Below are 15,648 nucleotides of genomic sequence, written 5' to 3' on the forward strand. Positions count from 1 at the left end.
AAAAAGAAGAATTCAAAGCACGCGTATGGTAAAGCGATGGATATGGACTACTTTTTAAAATGGATATATCCGGAAATCTCAATTCCAAAATATGCCAAAGGAACAAATTAAAGCCCGGAGTCGTGAATATATGAAGATAGCACAAGAGAGGAAAGATAAATTGGGGATGAGAAGAAAAAAAGTACCAGGGGACGCTTTACAACCGCCCAATCTTGTATTTTCGACGGAACAAATCAAGCATCTTCCTCCTCCTTCCTTCTTCTTCGGCGAGACAACTGCCGCCACCAACATCATCTCCGAGCACTCCAACCACGGCGCCGGCGCCTGCAGCAAGGGCGGAGCCAGTACTATATCAAACCGCCACCATCACTTCATCACCGTCAATCATTTCTATACGATTCTCATATGCGTCTGGTGACAACCATTTAAGAACGGACGAGGGAAACGCCCTTATGGATCCACTGGAAAACGAAACTGAGGATTGCCGGAGATGTCGCCAGAGGTGGTAGCAGCGGTTTTCTTGTTGAAGAAGAAGGAAGGAGGAGGTGGTGACGGTCGCCAGAGAAGGAGGTGGTGGCGGCGTTCGTCGTCTTGCCGGAAAAGAAGGAAGAAGGAGGAGGAAGATGCTTGGTCTGAGCCTTGATCGGATGATCGAGATTGATCCCCTTTACTGTTTTGATTGCTTGTTCTTTATTCAACCCTCCCTTGGCACGTACAATATATATATATATATATATATATATATATTATATATATATATATATATACTAGATGGGTACCCGCACGTTGCAGCGGTACCTCTAAAATGCCGACAGTTAACAACGTGCGAGATACCTTGACGGTGATTAGTTACAACATAATACTCATCTTCGTGTAGTTCATCCACCGTTTCGTGATATATTATAGTTTATTTATCTTCTCGTGAGCTCATTACATGACTTACTTTCAAAGTTTATAAATCACAATCTAAACTCACGTAGGTGATGTCTACCGTCAAGGAAAAAAAGAGACTTCCAAATAAAATGGATCCTCTAAACTTCACAAATATTTCAAACATTCATCATGTTATATATATTTTATTGAAGGAAATAAGTAAATAAATAAATAGTTCAAAGTAAAAATGGATGGCTTTAGCAATATGTGAACTTATGGAGTTATAACTCACCCGCAACTCAAGAGAGTTGAGTTAGTAGTTTAGAGTTGAGATGCAAGTGTAGAAATTGAAGTTCTTATGAGATAATGAAGTTAATTCCATATTGAGTCATATCAAGTGTTTGATGATATTCATTACACTATAGCCTGGGAATAAAATTTCAATATGTATTTCCACTTTTCAACTCAAATAAAAGATCAATACTTTTATGAAACAGAATTTTTACATGCTTATCAATTTGAAAGATCACTTATAGTTGTAAAAGAGGCTACCTCTGTTTACCTCTATTAGACAACATTTGCATCATTGTACATAAAGGAATTTTACACTCAAGCAATATAGAAACAGAGCAAGCATATCACTTGTATGTAATTTCTACCTTGACGACCCATGCTGAAATTCGGGTTTGCTACACCAATTATATGTGCCCACCATAGAGCCTGCTTGTCCACATGAGGATTCCAATCTGGCTCATAAAATATAACCTGCATTTCGTATCGGCCTAAATGAGTAGATATGACCACCGGCCAATATATTATCAAAAATCTATAGAGAACAAAATACTTAAAATGTATCGAGAAAAAAACAATAAGGTGAACCTTTCACTATAGGCCTATAGCTTGTTATAAAGTATGGTGCATATATAATTATGATATACATGTTCTACCTTTACCTTTTATGGTAGCAAAAACAAAGCATTTTGGCCAAAACATGCACTGACCCGTTACCAAATCAACTCATATTTCACTTAGACAAACTGAAAGATATTGAACATTTAATCTTTCAGTTTCACCACATCGACAAATTTCACAAGTTACCCTGAATTTATAACCTTGCCCAACACACAAATATCTTATAAAAAGAACCCCTAAAAGTAAGTAGCTTATCGTTGAAATGGTATCACCATACTTTATGCCTCATTGTTAGGAGGTCAAGCAGATAAAATCTATATAGCCTAAAGGGAATATGTCGAGCTCTATAGCGGTTATAACATATGGAGTAAAACTAATAATACCTTTAATACACCAAGGTCCAAACATTATTTTCCCTACTTATTCTGCCTAACAAATACACTCCATGACAAAATAAGATTTGGTTAATAATATTTATAGCAACTTGGCCTTAAGCACAACTAAACCAATCATATTTAACAGATTAAATAGATTTTTTGTCCCATAAGGCATGACCACTATTTCTATTAGTTACATTGTTTCAGAGAAGCCACCATGTATGTATCATATCTGCTAAGTAATTCACTTTAGAAGGTATAAATAGAGGAATAATGTTTGTTTCAAAACCGGAAACATAAGTACCAGAAATAACAAAGACCTTTGCTTCGTCTCTGGATGAAACCGCTTTGTTACACGACATTTAGGTCGACCAATCTTGACTGCACAACCATTACATATAATGTTAGTTCCATTTAGTTGACATATAAGCAACATGTAAAAGAATGATAAGTGACATCCAAATAACAATATTATCAGAGTTTATAATAACCAATTGTAGTTCATGCATATATCAATCCAAAAAATACATAGATCATGGTAGTTGCCATCTATATATCTATCCTAAAAACAATAAATGAAACACAAATATACCTGACTCCCAATATTGTACAAAAGTATACAATAGCCCGATTTCCATAACGTTAATTGCATCCTTATAATGAGAAACAATATAACAACATGTAGCCCACCATTCTTTCAAATGCTTGAGGTTGTATGATAATGACTGGTAGTGAAGAAGAATCAATAGTGTTTTCATTCCCACTAAGGCACCAAATAAAGTATAACCCTGATGTAATCTGCACCCAATAAATTCTCATTAATCGTTAACTTCTTTATAGAATTATAGGAGAGATTTTCAAAATATCATTAAGATTTATACAACTATATTATTACTTAGCGGGAAGAACGATCATGTAAAGCTATGTAATTATGTATCTAATTATTAAAAAAGTCAAAAACATCACCCCATGAGCCCTGTTTTCAATGTCCCCGTCCGTAGAGGTACTTGGGTTGAGCTTTGCCATTATGACTCTCGTTATAATGAACTATTAGAATATCCCGTATCTGCGTGTGCAACAATAGCAATGAAGCATACACCCAATAACACCACCACTTTTTAAAAACCCAACTGACGCTGCATACATATCACTGAAACAAATTAAAACTATAATCTAGCATTAACAAAAGAAATCAAAATGCAATCAAGCAAAGAAGAAATAGAAGGTGAAATAACTGAAACGGTGACGTTTCATCTCATTAAAACCTTGGAATGGCACACATTAGGGATACAACCATGCAATGCAACAGATTGAGATTTTCATAGGGACACCATGTTTATATTGATTCCCAATAATGGTTAGGCAAGGCATAACTAAAGAAGATATGATATGTTGGCTTTTAATAATCAAATAAAGGAGGCGACATGTAACCTTGAATTCTAGATTTCAATAAGCAACATTTGTCCTAAGATAATTAATCAAGAAAAACATTTGAAAATTAAATGTACCAAAACCAAGAGTTGAAATAACCTCATCGATTTGTCTTAAGATAATAACATTTCACACAGAATATTCAAACATGTAAAAAAATTTCAAAAGAAAGAAAAATCACCAGTAAAGCTTGTATTAGGAACTTTGAAATAGTTAACAAAATTAGAAGATTATGAAGAAAGACGAATCACCAGTAAAGGGGGAAAGCGGTGGTGATGGACGACGAATATGGTCTTGATAGCGGTGGCGATCATGGTCTTGCTAGCGGTGGTGGAGATGGAAGGTCGTGGTGATGGAGGGCGGTGGGTGGATAGTGTGAAATATGTGTCTTTGTGTGTGTTATGGTTTAGCAGAAAGGAGCGTGTAGGGTAGGGGTATTTTTGGGATAATGCAAAATTACTTAATGTCTTAAACCCAAAATGCTTTATAAGACCGGTCCTTATAGGAGCTTCGTCCGGCGTCTACTAGGAGCCAGACGCGTCCGACGCTATTAGCACGGAGTGCGTCTGGCTCGGCGTCTGGTGCGTGCGTCTGAAATCGAACACAGTCGAACGTCTGGTGTGGGGCCCGAGTTGCAATTGCAGCCAAAATAAAAAAAAAACAAACTTTTTTTTTGAATTTTGTAAACTACTAGCCGTTGCTAGCCCGCTCCCCTTCTTTTTAAATTTTTTTTATATTTTTTTCCTCTATTTAAACACCACCATTCCACTACCATTTCATCACTACTTCAAACTTCATCAATCAAAAACACATCTTTCTCTCAACATTTCACACTTCATCAATCAAAATGCTTAGGAGAAATAAGAATCTTGCAAACCAAAACCAAAACCCTGGCCCATCCCAAAATATACTAGATGAATTTGATGCGCTGCTAGGTTTGGGATCCGTTCCACCAGTAGGATCTCCCCCTCCATGTCGTCGTCTAATATGGGGGGGGGGGGGGGCTCTAGCAACTTAGGTCCAATAAACCAATCATTTACGAGTTTATTAGGTACACCCATGTTTAACGAACAGCTTCAAGCGTTCATGTTGATGCAACAATTTAACCAATTTCAGGCTGCTGGTTCGTCCTACCAGAGGCCTATAGGTGAGACTTCCTCACAACCGGCACGAACTAGTGTCGCATCTGCAGAGGAAGAAGAAGAAGAAGTTGAAGAAGTTCCTGCACCGCCCAGACGAGTGACAAAGAAAGGGGTGGCTATAGCTGAGAAGGCGAAGTGGAAAATAGAGGAATGTGTTTTGTTGTCCATGGCATAGACACATGCTTCACAAGACTCCCAAGTTGGTATTAGCCAAGACGAGGGTATGTTTTGGCGTAAAGTGGTCGAATGGTACAACCAAAACCCCCCTTATGGAGAACGAAACAAAAGCCAGTTACAAGGAAGTGGAACAAGATCAAAAGTACCACTAAGAAATTTGGATCAATTATGAAGAGGCTGCAAGAACAGGGAAGGCAGAGCGGTGCAGATGAGAAGCAAGTGTACAACGAAGCTCACCTTCAGTACTTGGCGGTTTATGGACCGCCCAAGTATCAGTTTGAGCCGTGTTATGATGTGCTGAAAGACTGTCCCGCCTTTTGGCAAGATCATAGTGTTCCCAGAAGAGGCGTGAATGATTTTGTTGATTTGGGTGATTTTGTTGATTTGGGGCAGTCGAGTGGAAACCCGGATGTGGCTCAAGACCGGTTGTTTGGAGACGACCCAATTCGTAGACCACCAGGTCGTAATGTTAGCCGGAAAATGTCAAGTGGTTCGGATGCCACTTCTAGCCGTGGTGGATCAAGTGGGTCAGAACAGGCCTTGCACACCCTTGATCGAATGCTCCTGTTGCAAGAAGAGCAGGCCAGAAAAATTGATGAGGATAGGAGGAAGGTGGAGGAGGAACGTCAGCTGAGAGCGGATGAGCGCTTCCGCAAGAAGGTCAGGGTGGCTTTCGCACTTTTGCAGCAGCCAATCCCTACCGGCATAGATGAAGACGAGCTGGAGCAAATACGGGCTACGCGCAAAAACCTCATCGAGAAGTACGGGCCGTATTTTAAGGATATCTAGTTTTACTTTGTATTTTTAATTCAATGTGTTTTAATTCTTAGGTTTATGTGTTTAATGTTTGTTTCCAGAATTTTCATTGTCTAATGTTTTTTTTTTTAATCCGTGTAATGTGTTTTTTAATAATAAAATGTGTTTTAATTTTAATAAAATGACTTTGTTTAGTTTTGTGAAAAATGAAAATGAAATAATATAATAGTGGATGAATTGTGTTAGATATGGGTAAGAAGTGGGGGTTATAAGTAGGGGTGTGTCTAGAGGAGAGAGAAACTGATTAATAGTGTTAGACGTGGGTTAGACGCCGTTCCTTATAAGGACGGGCCTAAGGGTTTATAGATATATATATATATATAAATCCTAAATAGATAAAGGAATTCGTAGGCAAGGTTAATTTCAGGATGGACATGAAGTGATGTTTAAAGTATTGCTTAATTTGGAAGTGGAACTATACACTTTTGCAAAGTTGGGGGAAATTTAGTCCAAGATTGTTTGAAAATATGACTAGACGACTAGTGTTGGGACAGGAAATGGTCCAATTAGAAAGCCCACATAGCACACAAGTCCATTCCATCATCAGCGAGCTCAATAGGCACACAAGCACGTCTTTGTGTGGTACTGTGGTGTTTGGAAAGGATCGTGCAAATGCAACAGCTGCTCAAACAGCTGTTGATATTGTAGCAGAAATGGACAATGAATAAGAAGAAAGTCATGAAGGATGAACTATAATTACTGACCACTAAACAATACTTCTTATACTCGTCCTCCTTTAACAAAAGAGTCTAGCATTCTCCGAAAGAGAAAAAGAAGCAATACATGGGAACCTCTAGTTAACAGCCTCAAAGATTCAGCTGACATAGTAGGTTCCAAGATAGAGGAAGCAACAAAAAGTTTAACAACATTGTTAGGAATCGATAAGGATCGTGAGGAGCTTTGTAAAAAGCTTCACGCGAAGATGAAAAAAGTAGATAGCTTGAGTTCCCGTGAATAAAACAAAGTTGTGCGCATGCTTTCACGGGATGAGGACTTGATTGTGATCTTTTACACGGTTCATGATGAAGACAAACATGCATGGGTACAAGACGTGCTTAACAATGATGTTTGACATCTTAAAGTTTTAAAAGTGTTTACTAATTTTTAATTTTAAGTAATATGCCTCTATGTGTATTTCCTAAATGCTTGTCACTTTGCGTGTTTAGATGGAATGTTTTGAGTTTGTTTTTACATGATGACTTTGTTGAAATATGTCTTTTGAATCTTATGAAACTTTCTTATTTAATCTTATATTAATTTGCCTTAATGTTTTTTGAGGTTACTCTAACTGTATCTAGTGGGTATTTTTTGGTTTAATCACTTATTCAATTGCCTATAATGTTGTTGATGTTGATCCGAGTGTATTCCATGTTTAAATATTTCTTTTAGTGATGATTGTTTATTAAAGATATGTATTTTTGTCATTTGCCACGAATTCCATTCCTTTCCCCCTAAATTTTACATTCCAATAACCAACCAAACATGTAGATGGAATGGTTACATATTCCATTACCATTGTCATTCCATAACCAACGTTCATTGCATTCTATCATTATTCCAGTCAGTCCAAAAGACCTTTACTTTATTTTCATGTCGCATGTTCTCCTACACTTAAGATTAGTTATTCGTGTTTCCTTTTCTAATTAGTTGAGCACGTAGCATTGTTTGTTAAATTGTATTGTAAGTTTATATTGTTATGCTATTTTCAATGGGAGCATATATTTTCATATCCTTCCTTGTCATTTCTATTTCATATTATTGAGTATGTTCGTCCTTGTTTGTAAAGGTTATTTGTTCATAGTTAATGACATATTTTTAGATATCTTTAGGATATTCATAGTACTATTGTTTTGTTTGTATATAAAATAAGAATATGCAAGGACATTTGTATGATTGAAATCAAAATTAAATGATTTTAAAGATTTGTAAATATATGATGTGACAACTAAAGAACACCTAAGGACGTCCTTAACATTCAAGATAGTCTTAGTATGCAGAAAAACTAAAGGAAACTTATGTCTCTCTTCTTCTCTTTTGTTCTAATTAGAGCTTGACTCTCTCTTAAGGTTATCTATCATGGAGTTTGCAAATTTTCTCCGTAAACATATCAGGAGAGTTATAAGTTGGAACTCGCCTTAACACTATTAATGACACATTATAGTCACATATTACACAAACTACATACATAAATACATGTGAGTCGTTTAAAATGTATAATTAATTACTATTATGAAATACATAGGCTTAGAACATTTCTAGTACAACAAAACAAGTTATACCGAATATATATAGTGATCCATAGAATCAAAATCTGAGTACATGAGGTGATGATCACAAAAGTAACTGTAAATACTTCGACAAATCGATAGCAAATTGTGACTTCTTGTATCAACCCAACAATCCAACCAATGTCCAACCAAATGTTCTACATATAAAATGTAGGTAAATTCACATATAGTATAAAAATATAATTTTACGTGTGCCACAAAATATTTTACGTGTACAACAAATTATAGAAATTATTATACTACAATATCACTGTAACACCCCAACAAGGCGGAATCATGGGGTATCACAAGAAAAGCACAACATGACATGGAAGTTATGTAGAGTAAACTAAATGCACAAAAGGATCAAGTAAATCCATACGAACCATTTAGTAGTGCAAGCAACCGGATCACATCTAAGCATAAACCCTAATCAGGAATAATGAATCACGGATCCAAGAAGTCCAAGTCCAAATCCAATTCTAGCAAAATCAGGCAATCAATCATCCAATACATCTTTGAGCTAACCTGTCACCTGAAAAGTGTACTAACACGCGTCAACATAAAGTTGGTGAGTTCGTAGGGGTAAGTAATAGGAATCAAGTGTGTTGGGATAACAACCGTTAATGATATACGAGGATTAGAATACCTAATCACGTCCAAGGAAAACCTAGAAGGTTTCACGATATCACAAATCAAAACAAGTCAACGTTTACATTCAATTAACACATATCGGCACGACTTACACATATTTCAAAGGCGTGATCATAACGACATGACTTACGTATATTTCAACGACATGACTTACATATATTCCAAATGCATGATCACAAAACATTACAATCAACGTTACGTTACAACTAAACAATCACACACAATAAACACGTTAAACAATATCGTTAACAACAACGTTATGCCACAAATGTGGACTTACTCGTTATGCCATCGACATGGCGGAATCACGTTATGCCACTAATCGTGGACTTACTCATTATGCCATCGACATGGCGGAATCACGTTATGCCACTAATCGTGGACTTACTCGTTATGCCATCGACATGGCGGGAATATGCCATCAACATGGCGGAATCACGTTATCTCAATCACATGCATACAAATACAAATCTATAATACGTTAAGGGGAAAAAGTTATCATGCGAGATCCTATGTCCTGATCCTTATCAAAACGTTTTCCAGCAATCAACAACACAATGCACATACACTTCTTACGATTCTAATTTCAAGGAATCATTGATGCTTATATATAGGGTCACCCGCAGCCTTCCTACCACATCTCCTATTCATTGAAAGTATAACCGTCTTCCATGTATGTATAACTACCCAAACTACAAGTATTCATAAACGGAAGCATAATTAATCGAGCAACAAGTCCATACGTTAATCAAACAATCAATCAATCGAGTAAACAACAATAACAAGCACGTACACTTTTCAGCCCGAATCTCAATTGAGTAGGGAGGGTTTACGAAACTCACCTTGGCCTCTAGAAGTCATTAGAATGAGCTTAAGCGGGTGAGCGGGGAGCACAACGATCACAACCTATTAAATCAACAATTTATCATCGCAAGGTATCCGCAATCGATAAGGTTTAGCTAGCTAAACTATGCCACAATCCTGAGGATGCTTTAAAAGTGATTCAAGAACGTTTAAGCGACAAGGGGAAATGTATTAGTTAAATTCGGTTCGATGACTTAGCACCAAAATTTGACTTGAGAATCAAAGTGTTTAGAAATGTGTTTAACCAGTTTTGTTGACCTTAAAATGATGATATAAGACTAATAAACAAGCTTTGGATCATTGAAAGTCGACCGATAACCGAACGAAAACGCTAAGGGAGGACAGGGGATTGGCGGACGATTTGGCGGATGATCCACCGGATGATGAGATGAACACGGATCATCCGTCAGTTCATCAACATCGTCCGCAGGTTAAGAAAAACAAGAAAACGGGTTTTGACCTAAAAATCGACAACCTTAGAAGCTAAATACGGTTACTAAACTTCAACACAACCAAATTCAAGTATAACCATGACATAAAAACACACCAATTCACAAACCCACTTCTAATTTCTAACGATTTGATTAAAAACACGTTTTTAAGCTAAAACACATAAATTTTGCCAATATGGACCACCAAACGTTTAGATTGACAATAAGGAAGTAACCTACAATGTAAAAGGAATGTTTTGAGCTATGAAACACTTACCAATTCGTCCTACATCTTCAATTTCGGATTTAGAGCCCTAAAAGTGGATGAACTCTTGAAACACAAGGAAAGTCTTGGATTTTTGAGGTTTATTAATGTTATCATTACCAAATCTTGTTATTTCAACCACCAACAATCAAAATTACTAGTATTTATTATGAATTTGTGATGGAGCATTTTGGAAAAATGAAGAAGGAGAAGGAAATGAATGATAGGGGAGAGGGAGAGATATGGGAAGGATAAGGAAAAGAGAAGAGAAGAGTGTGTGGGTGTGGGAGTAGGGGGCCGGCCTTGGTGTCCAAAAAGGAGGCTCCCGCTTCGCTAATTCCGACCAATAGCTATTCGTTAAACATTTAAATGCTAAAACGAAACCGTTTCCCCAATTAACTCAACGTTATATTAAAACACGTCAAAACGTTCCATAATTCGTATAAATTCAAGAAAGCGTTTACATTTAATCACGTTTAATTACAAGTCAAATAAGGTCAAAAATCACGAATGTTACAATCACATAGTATAAAGATATTAATATTGTCTCAAGCTCCTAAATATCGAAACCTTAACGTGTAGATGTTGCTCCATGCGTAGTGCTATATATGGCACCGTAAGTTTAAATAAGTATACACTCATTTAGTCCCAAAAAGTGACTTATATGAAGTTGAGAAGTTAACCTAAAGAGTAAAGCATGTCTATCTAAAGTTTTACAACATCACCAATAATTTGCTAGGTGAATAGGTCCCTCTCACATACAACGTTGTTTATTATTTTATTTTATTTTTTCATTAACCAAAACATATATGAATCTTAATTAGACATGTTTAGGCTTCTACATATTTTAACCGTATGTATCAAACTATCAATACTCATATGCCTATACTTTTGTTACCCAAAAGAAAAAGAAGCACAATTAATAAAATTAATACACTTACGTTAATACAAAACATATCAATTTACTTCACAAGTTTACAATATATATAAGAATAAGATCTCAAAACGTTGAGTGACAGACATAAACAAATTAATACCAAGTTAAAGCAACATAGAGCTTGTTATATTGGCTCTCGACTTATTGATCAGTGTTGATCACAACATATGCAAGACCAACCTTATGCATTTTCATCTATTAACTTGGATCCAGGAACAATTATGATGGATACTGTGTTCTTCCACTTCAAATGTTCTAATTTTTGATTAATGTTTAAAGTAGACTGTAAAACTATCGGAGCTAATGCTTTCCAAATTGAAGTATTTCCAGCCAGTTGTCCAAAAATAGGTCTACAATATTAGAAAAATGATATATAAATAATTAGGCACACGAACTTAATTTAGTTTATAACTAATTACAAGAAGTAAATAAATGTGAAATCCGCGTGGTGATCATATATAATTTTTATATTTAATTTCTAGATTTGTTAATTCATAGAAAGGTGTTTGTTATTTCATTATGATTGAAGTATAAATTAAAAAGGATTTTTCTATAACAACTCTTAGGGCTGTTATTCACTTACATAAAAATCTTTTATAATTTCATATCAAAAAATCACTCTTTGAATTTTATGGTAAAAATATAACTAATTTATGTAACAAAAATATTAAACCATGACAAAATTTAAATATCTCGGGAGATATTGGCCCTTTTGTCCCTTGTTTAGAAAGGGAAGTGATATTCGTACCACTTATTTTGATACATCTGTCAAAACTGTGCAGTATAAACTTGTACAGTTAGCTATATAACTCATACGATGTGGTAAATATAATTGTACGAATATCACTTCCCGTTTAGAAAGGGTGGCAGGGAAAAATATGACTCACTTTGAAGAAGTTATGATAGAAAATACTTCCATTCCACAATCATCTGCGGTATAAGCACTAGGAAAAAACTGAGGAACAATGAACAAGTCTCCTTCTTCAACTTTACTGTCCAATATAGGCTTTCCTTCACTTCCCACAACCCGAATCTTACCGCTTCCCTTAACAACATAATTCATCTGGACCGATCCATCTGCTACATAACTTGGTGCCAACATAGAATTGTAAATTAACTTCACAAACCTTGCACTAAGACCGATCGTCCCAAGCATTGGAAAGTTATTTCCTGTCAAGGAATTCACAGATCCGCCGTCTATGTAAGAAGTGTGACACAATGGTTCATTAAGGGTCGCGAATAGTTTTTCTTTTGTGTGTTTACTTGGTTCAGGAAATTTAATTCCGCTTTTTAGTTTAACAAGTAATGCTCCGGGTTGGCTGCTTACAACATTTTCTGACTCTTTTGGGTCAAGATCGAAAGTTTTACCTACGATATCAGATCCAAATCCAGCTAAAATTCCTAGAACTCCCGAAACAAAATAGTATGTGAATTGACCAGGGACTAGAGCTTTGTTGGTTTCACCCAAGAATACAATGACAACATCAGTATCGCCACTGTTAAACCACCATGAAATTACCCCTGATGAAAGTGGAATTGCATCCCCTTCTTTGATCAACAAAACTTTTTCTTCTGGACTATTTGGTGCCACTAACCCAACTGTGCAAGTACCTATTAGATAAACTTAAATGAGTAATGCTAAGAAATTTATTTTCAATAACTAAATTTCATCTTTCATTTCATGGTAATTATGATCTGACTTGTATGTATCAAAATATATGCTAGCTTAACTTAGCAACTACTATACGTACGTAGAATTTGTGTTTGAGATTCAAAAAAAAGAAATGATTATTCGTGAAAGTTCAGATACTACTTACGCAAGTTATAGAAAAGTAAAGTAACAAGCGTTCCGATCCTCTCTGATAGAGGTATAAGAAGGTGAGATGTAGACAAGGTTGATACGAAACCAAGAGGTAGATCCATGGAGCAAGATTTAAAATTCATAGAAAAAAATTCAAACATACATACAAAAATAGTCTTACCTCTATCACATGATAGAGAAAAAAAATTTAATTAAATATTCATATAAGAGGGTCTCTTTGCCCCCTTTTGGCACCGCCTCTCGATGTATAGTAGTCTTACCTCTATCCTAAGATAGAGATAATGTTTACATAGGTAGTGAAGATCGAATGCTTGACATCTGTCTTCAAAGTCAAGACGTTTTCAAGTTGATCCAACCCTTAAGTTAATTACGCATATCTTTCGATAATAATTAAGAGCATTCGTATAAGTTACACTATGCCTTGAAGTGAAAACCTTACCTTTGATAACGAATCCGATTTTGGAGGAATCAGCATAGTGAGGAAGAGCAAAGCCAAGAGGGCGTAGAAGAAGTTTTCCTGCTCCGAGCTTGAAATCGCTCAGCAAAGGTGATTTTGAGCTTGACCATACATAATATCCTCCACTATCTCCCTCAAATGCTGTTTGATCAGCTTTCTCCACCACCATTTTCGTCTCCATCTTAAAACTGAAATCTCCCAAGACTAATTAAGGTATAGAAAATGTGACACAAAGAGAGTTTGTATTCACAAGCTAGGCCATTGGGCATGGCTACTTATAAAATAAAAGTGATCGACTATTCACTGTATAGTATTGACTTTTTATTTTCACATGGGGTGATTAGATTTAATTATTATTAGTTTATTACTAATAACAATAATTAGTGCTATGTATACTTAATTAATGAAGAACTTTTTCTATCTAAAAAATAATTGCAGCTAGGTTGATAGTGAGGTAAATGCATATATAATTAGATAGCGATCTTGTTTTATATCATAAAAGATACTTAAATCTCCACTAGTAGAGTTTAATAAGTAATCTTTTGCTATTAATTAACCTTTGCTGCTTACTATTCTCAAAGCTGACTATTTTATATGAATCATGGACTTTGTTTGTTGCAATATTATAATTTGGTTTCCAATTCAATAAATTCAAAATGAACAATCCACGCTTCAATCGGTGAAACACAGGTTCTACTCATACAACAAGGTCCGATCCATGTTAACAGGTTCTGTTAATTATTTTCTAGCTCCTAGGAGCTTTTGTTTGGTATTTCCTGGGTACCTAGCTAACAGCCGATTACGTGGTCTTAGCAAGATCCTTATTTTTAAGTACGAAAGACACAGGTCTTAATCGATAGCTGTCGTTAAATTCAATAACTGAGTGCACATCTATCTATATAATTATTAAAACCATAGGAAACCGAGTCTTCTAAAGCATTCTTCAAACTCAAAGTTATTCTAAAAAATTTGTCACGTAAGATTTATGTTACGTGGCGTCTCCATAAATTTTCCACAATATTTATATGTGAAAAAGAAGAAACTATATTTATTTCATTATTTAGATTCAATTTTATAAGGTAAGTATACTCTTTCATTATATTAAAAAAAGATTTGCCATACACATTATTGTTTCCCATTGATCAACTAGCACAAAGTTTATTTTGTATACTAATGCATAAAACAATAAATTTTGTCATCATTTTCTTTAATAAAATGTTTTGATTTTTATGTGAGCTCTTTTAATAATATTAATATTTTAATATCATATATAAAACTCTTTTGTTACGTGATTCATAATTTATTTATTTTCCTCTAAGTGAATTTTGAGTAAATTCGGGTTGCACAACTACAAGAAAAGAAGGTTTACTATTTCAAATTTTTATGGATTTAGTATTTTAGTTTGAAGCTTTTTATGAGGGTAGTTGTTTCTTTGATAAGTTGTAAGATGATCCCTTTAGCTTCATAAACATTGAAGAATGTAAATGTTATGTAGTATTTGGTGTAAATGGGTTTTTCGTTGATATGCAATTATGTTTTTGCTACAAAAATGTATATGGATATTTTTGTTTCAGTAAAAAGTCATTCTTAAATATATGTAGCTTTATTTATTTGCTTATATTAAATTATGTATATTTTGCATCATCTAATTTTCTTTTTTCCGTTTTTATCTAAATTATATTTACATGTAAACATTATTTCTCATCTTCGTATGTATCTTCAAAACATTTTGATAATTTGATATATTTATTATATTCATATTTAACATTGTTTTGTTTTTATTAATGTGTTTGCAAAATAGATAATAATCGCATTGAACTAATTAAACAAAATATTAGTTACCGTGTGTGTCTACGTCAAAGGGTTTAAATTAAACTAATCTAACAATAACTTATAATATTTCGCGCATCGCGCAAGGTAAAAGACCTAGTTATAACATATAATAATTAAAAGTTTATTAAAATACTTAATTGTAACAAAAGCTTTAATTTTCTTTTCAAGTATGTAATTAATCAACTATATTTGTTTTTGTTTTTATTCATATATAAAAGGCAGAATTTGTTACCAAAAGATCATAAATACAAAGTCGCTACCAGACTCTATCACTTCACAAAGTATAAACTGATATACAGCTGACTAAAACTAAAAAAACTTGGCCTAGCTAATTAACAATAATGATCCACATGATACACATGAAACGAAAAGTATATTGACTTTAGAGAG

At 34.8% G+C, this 15,648-nt stretch overlaps 2 protein-coding genes across 4 annotated transcripts; both read right to left on the reverse strand.

The window, feature by feature from the left end:
* Positions 1-1,302: 1,302 nt before the first annotated feature.
* Positions 1,303-3,969, reverse strand: LOC122601992. 3 transcript variants are annotated; one of them, XM_043774726.1, is made up of 5 exons: positions 3,845-3,969; positions 3,129-3,228; positions 2,755-2,960; positions 2,467-2,543; positions 1,303-1,638 (listed from the first exon to the last, which is right to left on the reverse strand). In XM_043774726.1, the coding sequence occupies exons 2-5, from the start codon at positions 3,131-3,133 to the stop codon at positions 1,483-1,485; spliced, it is 444 nt and encodes a 147-aa protein (XP_043630661.1). In that variant the 5' UTR covers positions 3,134-3,228; positions 3,845-3,969; the 3' UTR covers positions 1,303-1,482. The 3 variants fall into 3 exon arrangements, with proteins under 3 accessions (XP_043630661.1, XP_043630662.1, XP_043630660.1); XM_043774727.1 differs by having other exon boundaries at positions 2,483-2,543; positions 3,129-3,298; XM_043774725.1 differs by having other exon boundaries at positions 3,129-3,298.
* A 7,213-nt stretch (positions 3,970-11,182) lies between these two features.
* On the reverse strand, positions 11,183-13,615 carry LOC122602402 (13S globulin seed storage protein 2-like). Its single transcript, XM_043775091.1, has 3 exons — positions 13,408-13,615; positions 12,034-12,757; positions 11,183-11,496 (listed from the first exon to the last, which is right to left on the reverse strand). Exons 1-3 carry the CDS (start codon positions 13,604-13,606, stop codon positions 11,328-11,330), a joined length of 1,092 nt encoding a protein of 363 aa, XP_043631026.1. The 5' UTR covers positions 13,607-13,615; the 3' UTR covers positions 11,183-11,327.
* Positions 13,616-15,648: the final 2,033 nt, after the last annotated feature.

Source organism: Erigeron canadensis, chromosome 5 (genome assembly GCF_010389155.1).
Source record: "Erigeron canadensis isolate Cc75 chromosome 5, C_canadensis_v1, whole genome shotgun sequence".
Lineage (NCBI taxonomy): Eukaryota > Viridiplantae > Streptophyta > Magnoliopsida > Asterales > Asteraceae > Erigeron > Erigeron canadensis.

What these genes read in the sequence shown, in the direction of transcription:
- LOC122602402 (XM_043775091.1), bottom strand. Translation starts at nt 13,606, where the DNA reads ATGGAGACGAAAATGGTGGTGGAGAAAGCTGATCAAACAGCATTTGAG. An exon ending in AATCGGATTCGTTATCAAAG is followed by an intron (nt 12,758 to 13,407) that starts GTAAGGTTTTCA and finishes TTTATCTAATAG; the next exon opens with GTACTTGCACAGTTGGGTTA. An exon ending in TCTATCATAACTTCTTCAAA is followed by an intron (nt 11,497 to 12,033) that starts GTGAGTCATATT and finishes CTAATATTGTAG; the next exon opens with ACCTATTTTTGGACAACTGG.
- LOC122601992 (XM_043774726.1), bottom strand. An exon ending in TGTACAATATTGGGAGTCAG is followed by an intron (nt 2,544 to 2,754) that starts GTATATTTGTGT and finishes ATGGTTGTGCAG; the next exon opens with TCAAGATTGGTCGACCTAAA. An exon ending in AAAGGTCTTTGTTATTTCTG is followed by an intron (nt 1,639 to 2,466) that starts GTACTTATGTTT and finishes TACGAAATGCAG; the next exon opens with GTTATATTTTATGAGCCAGA.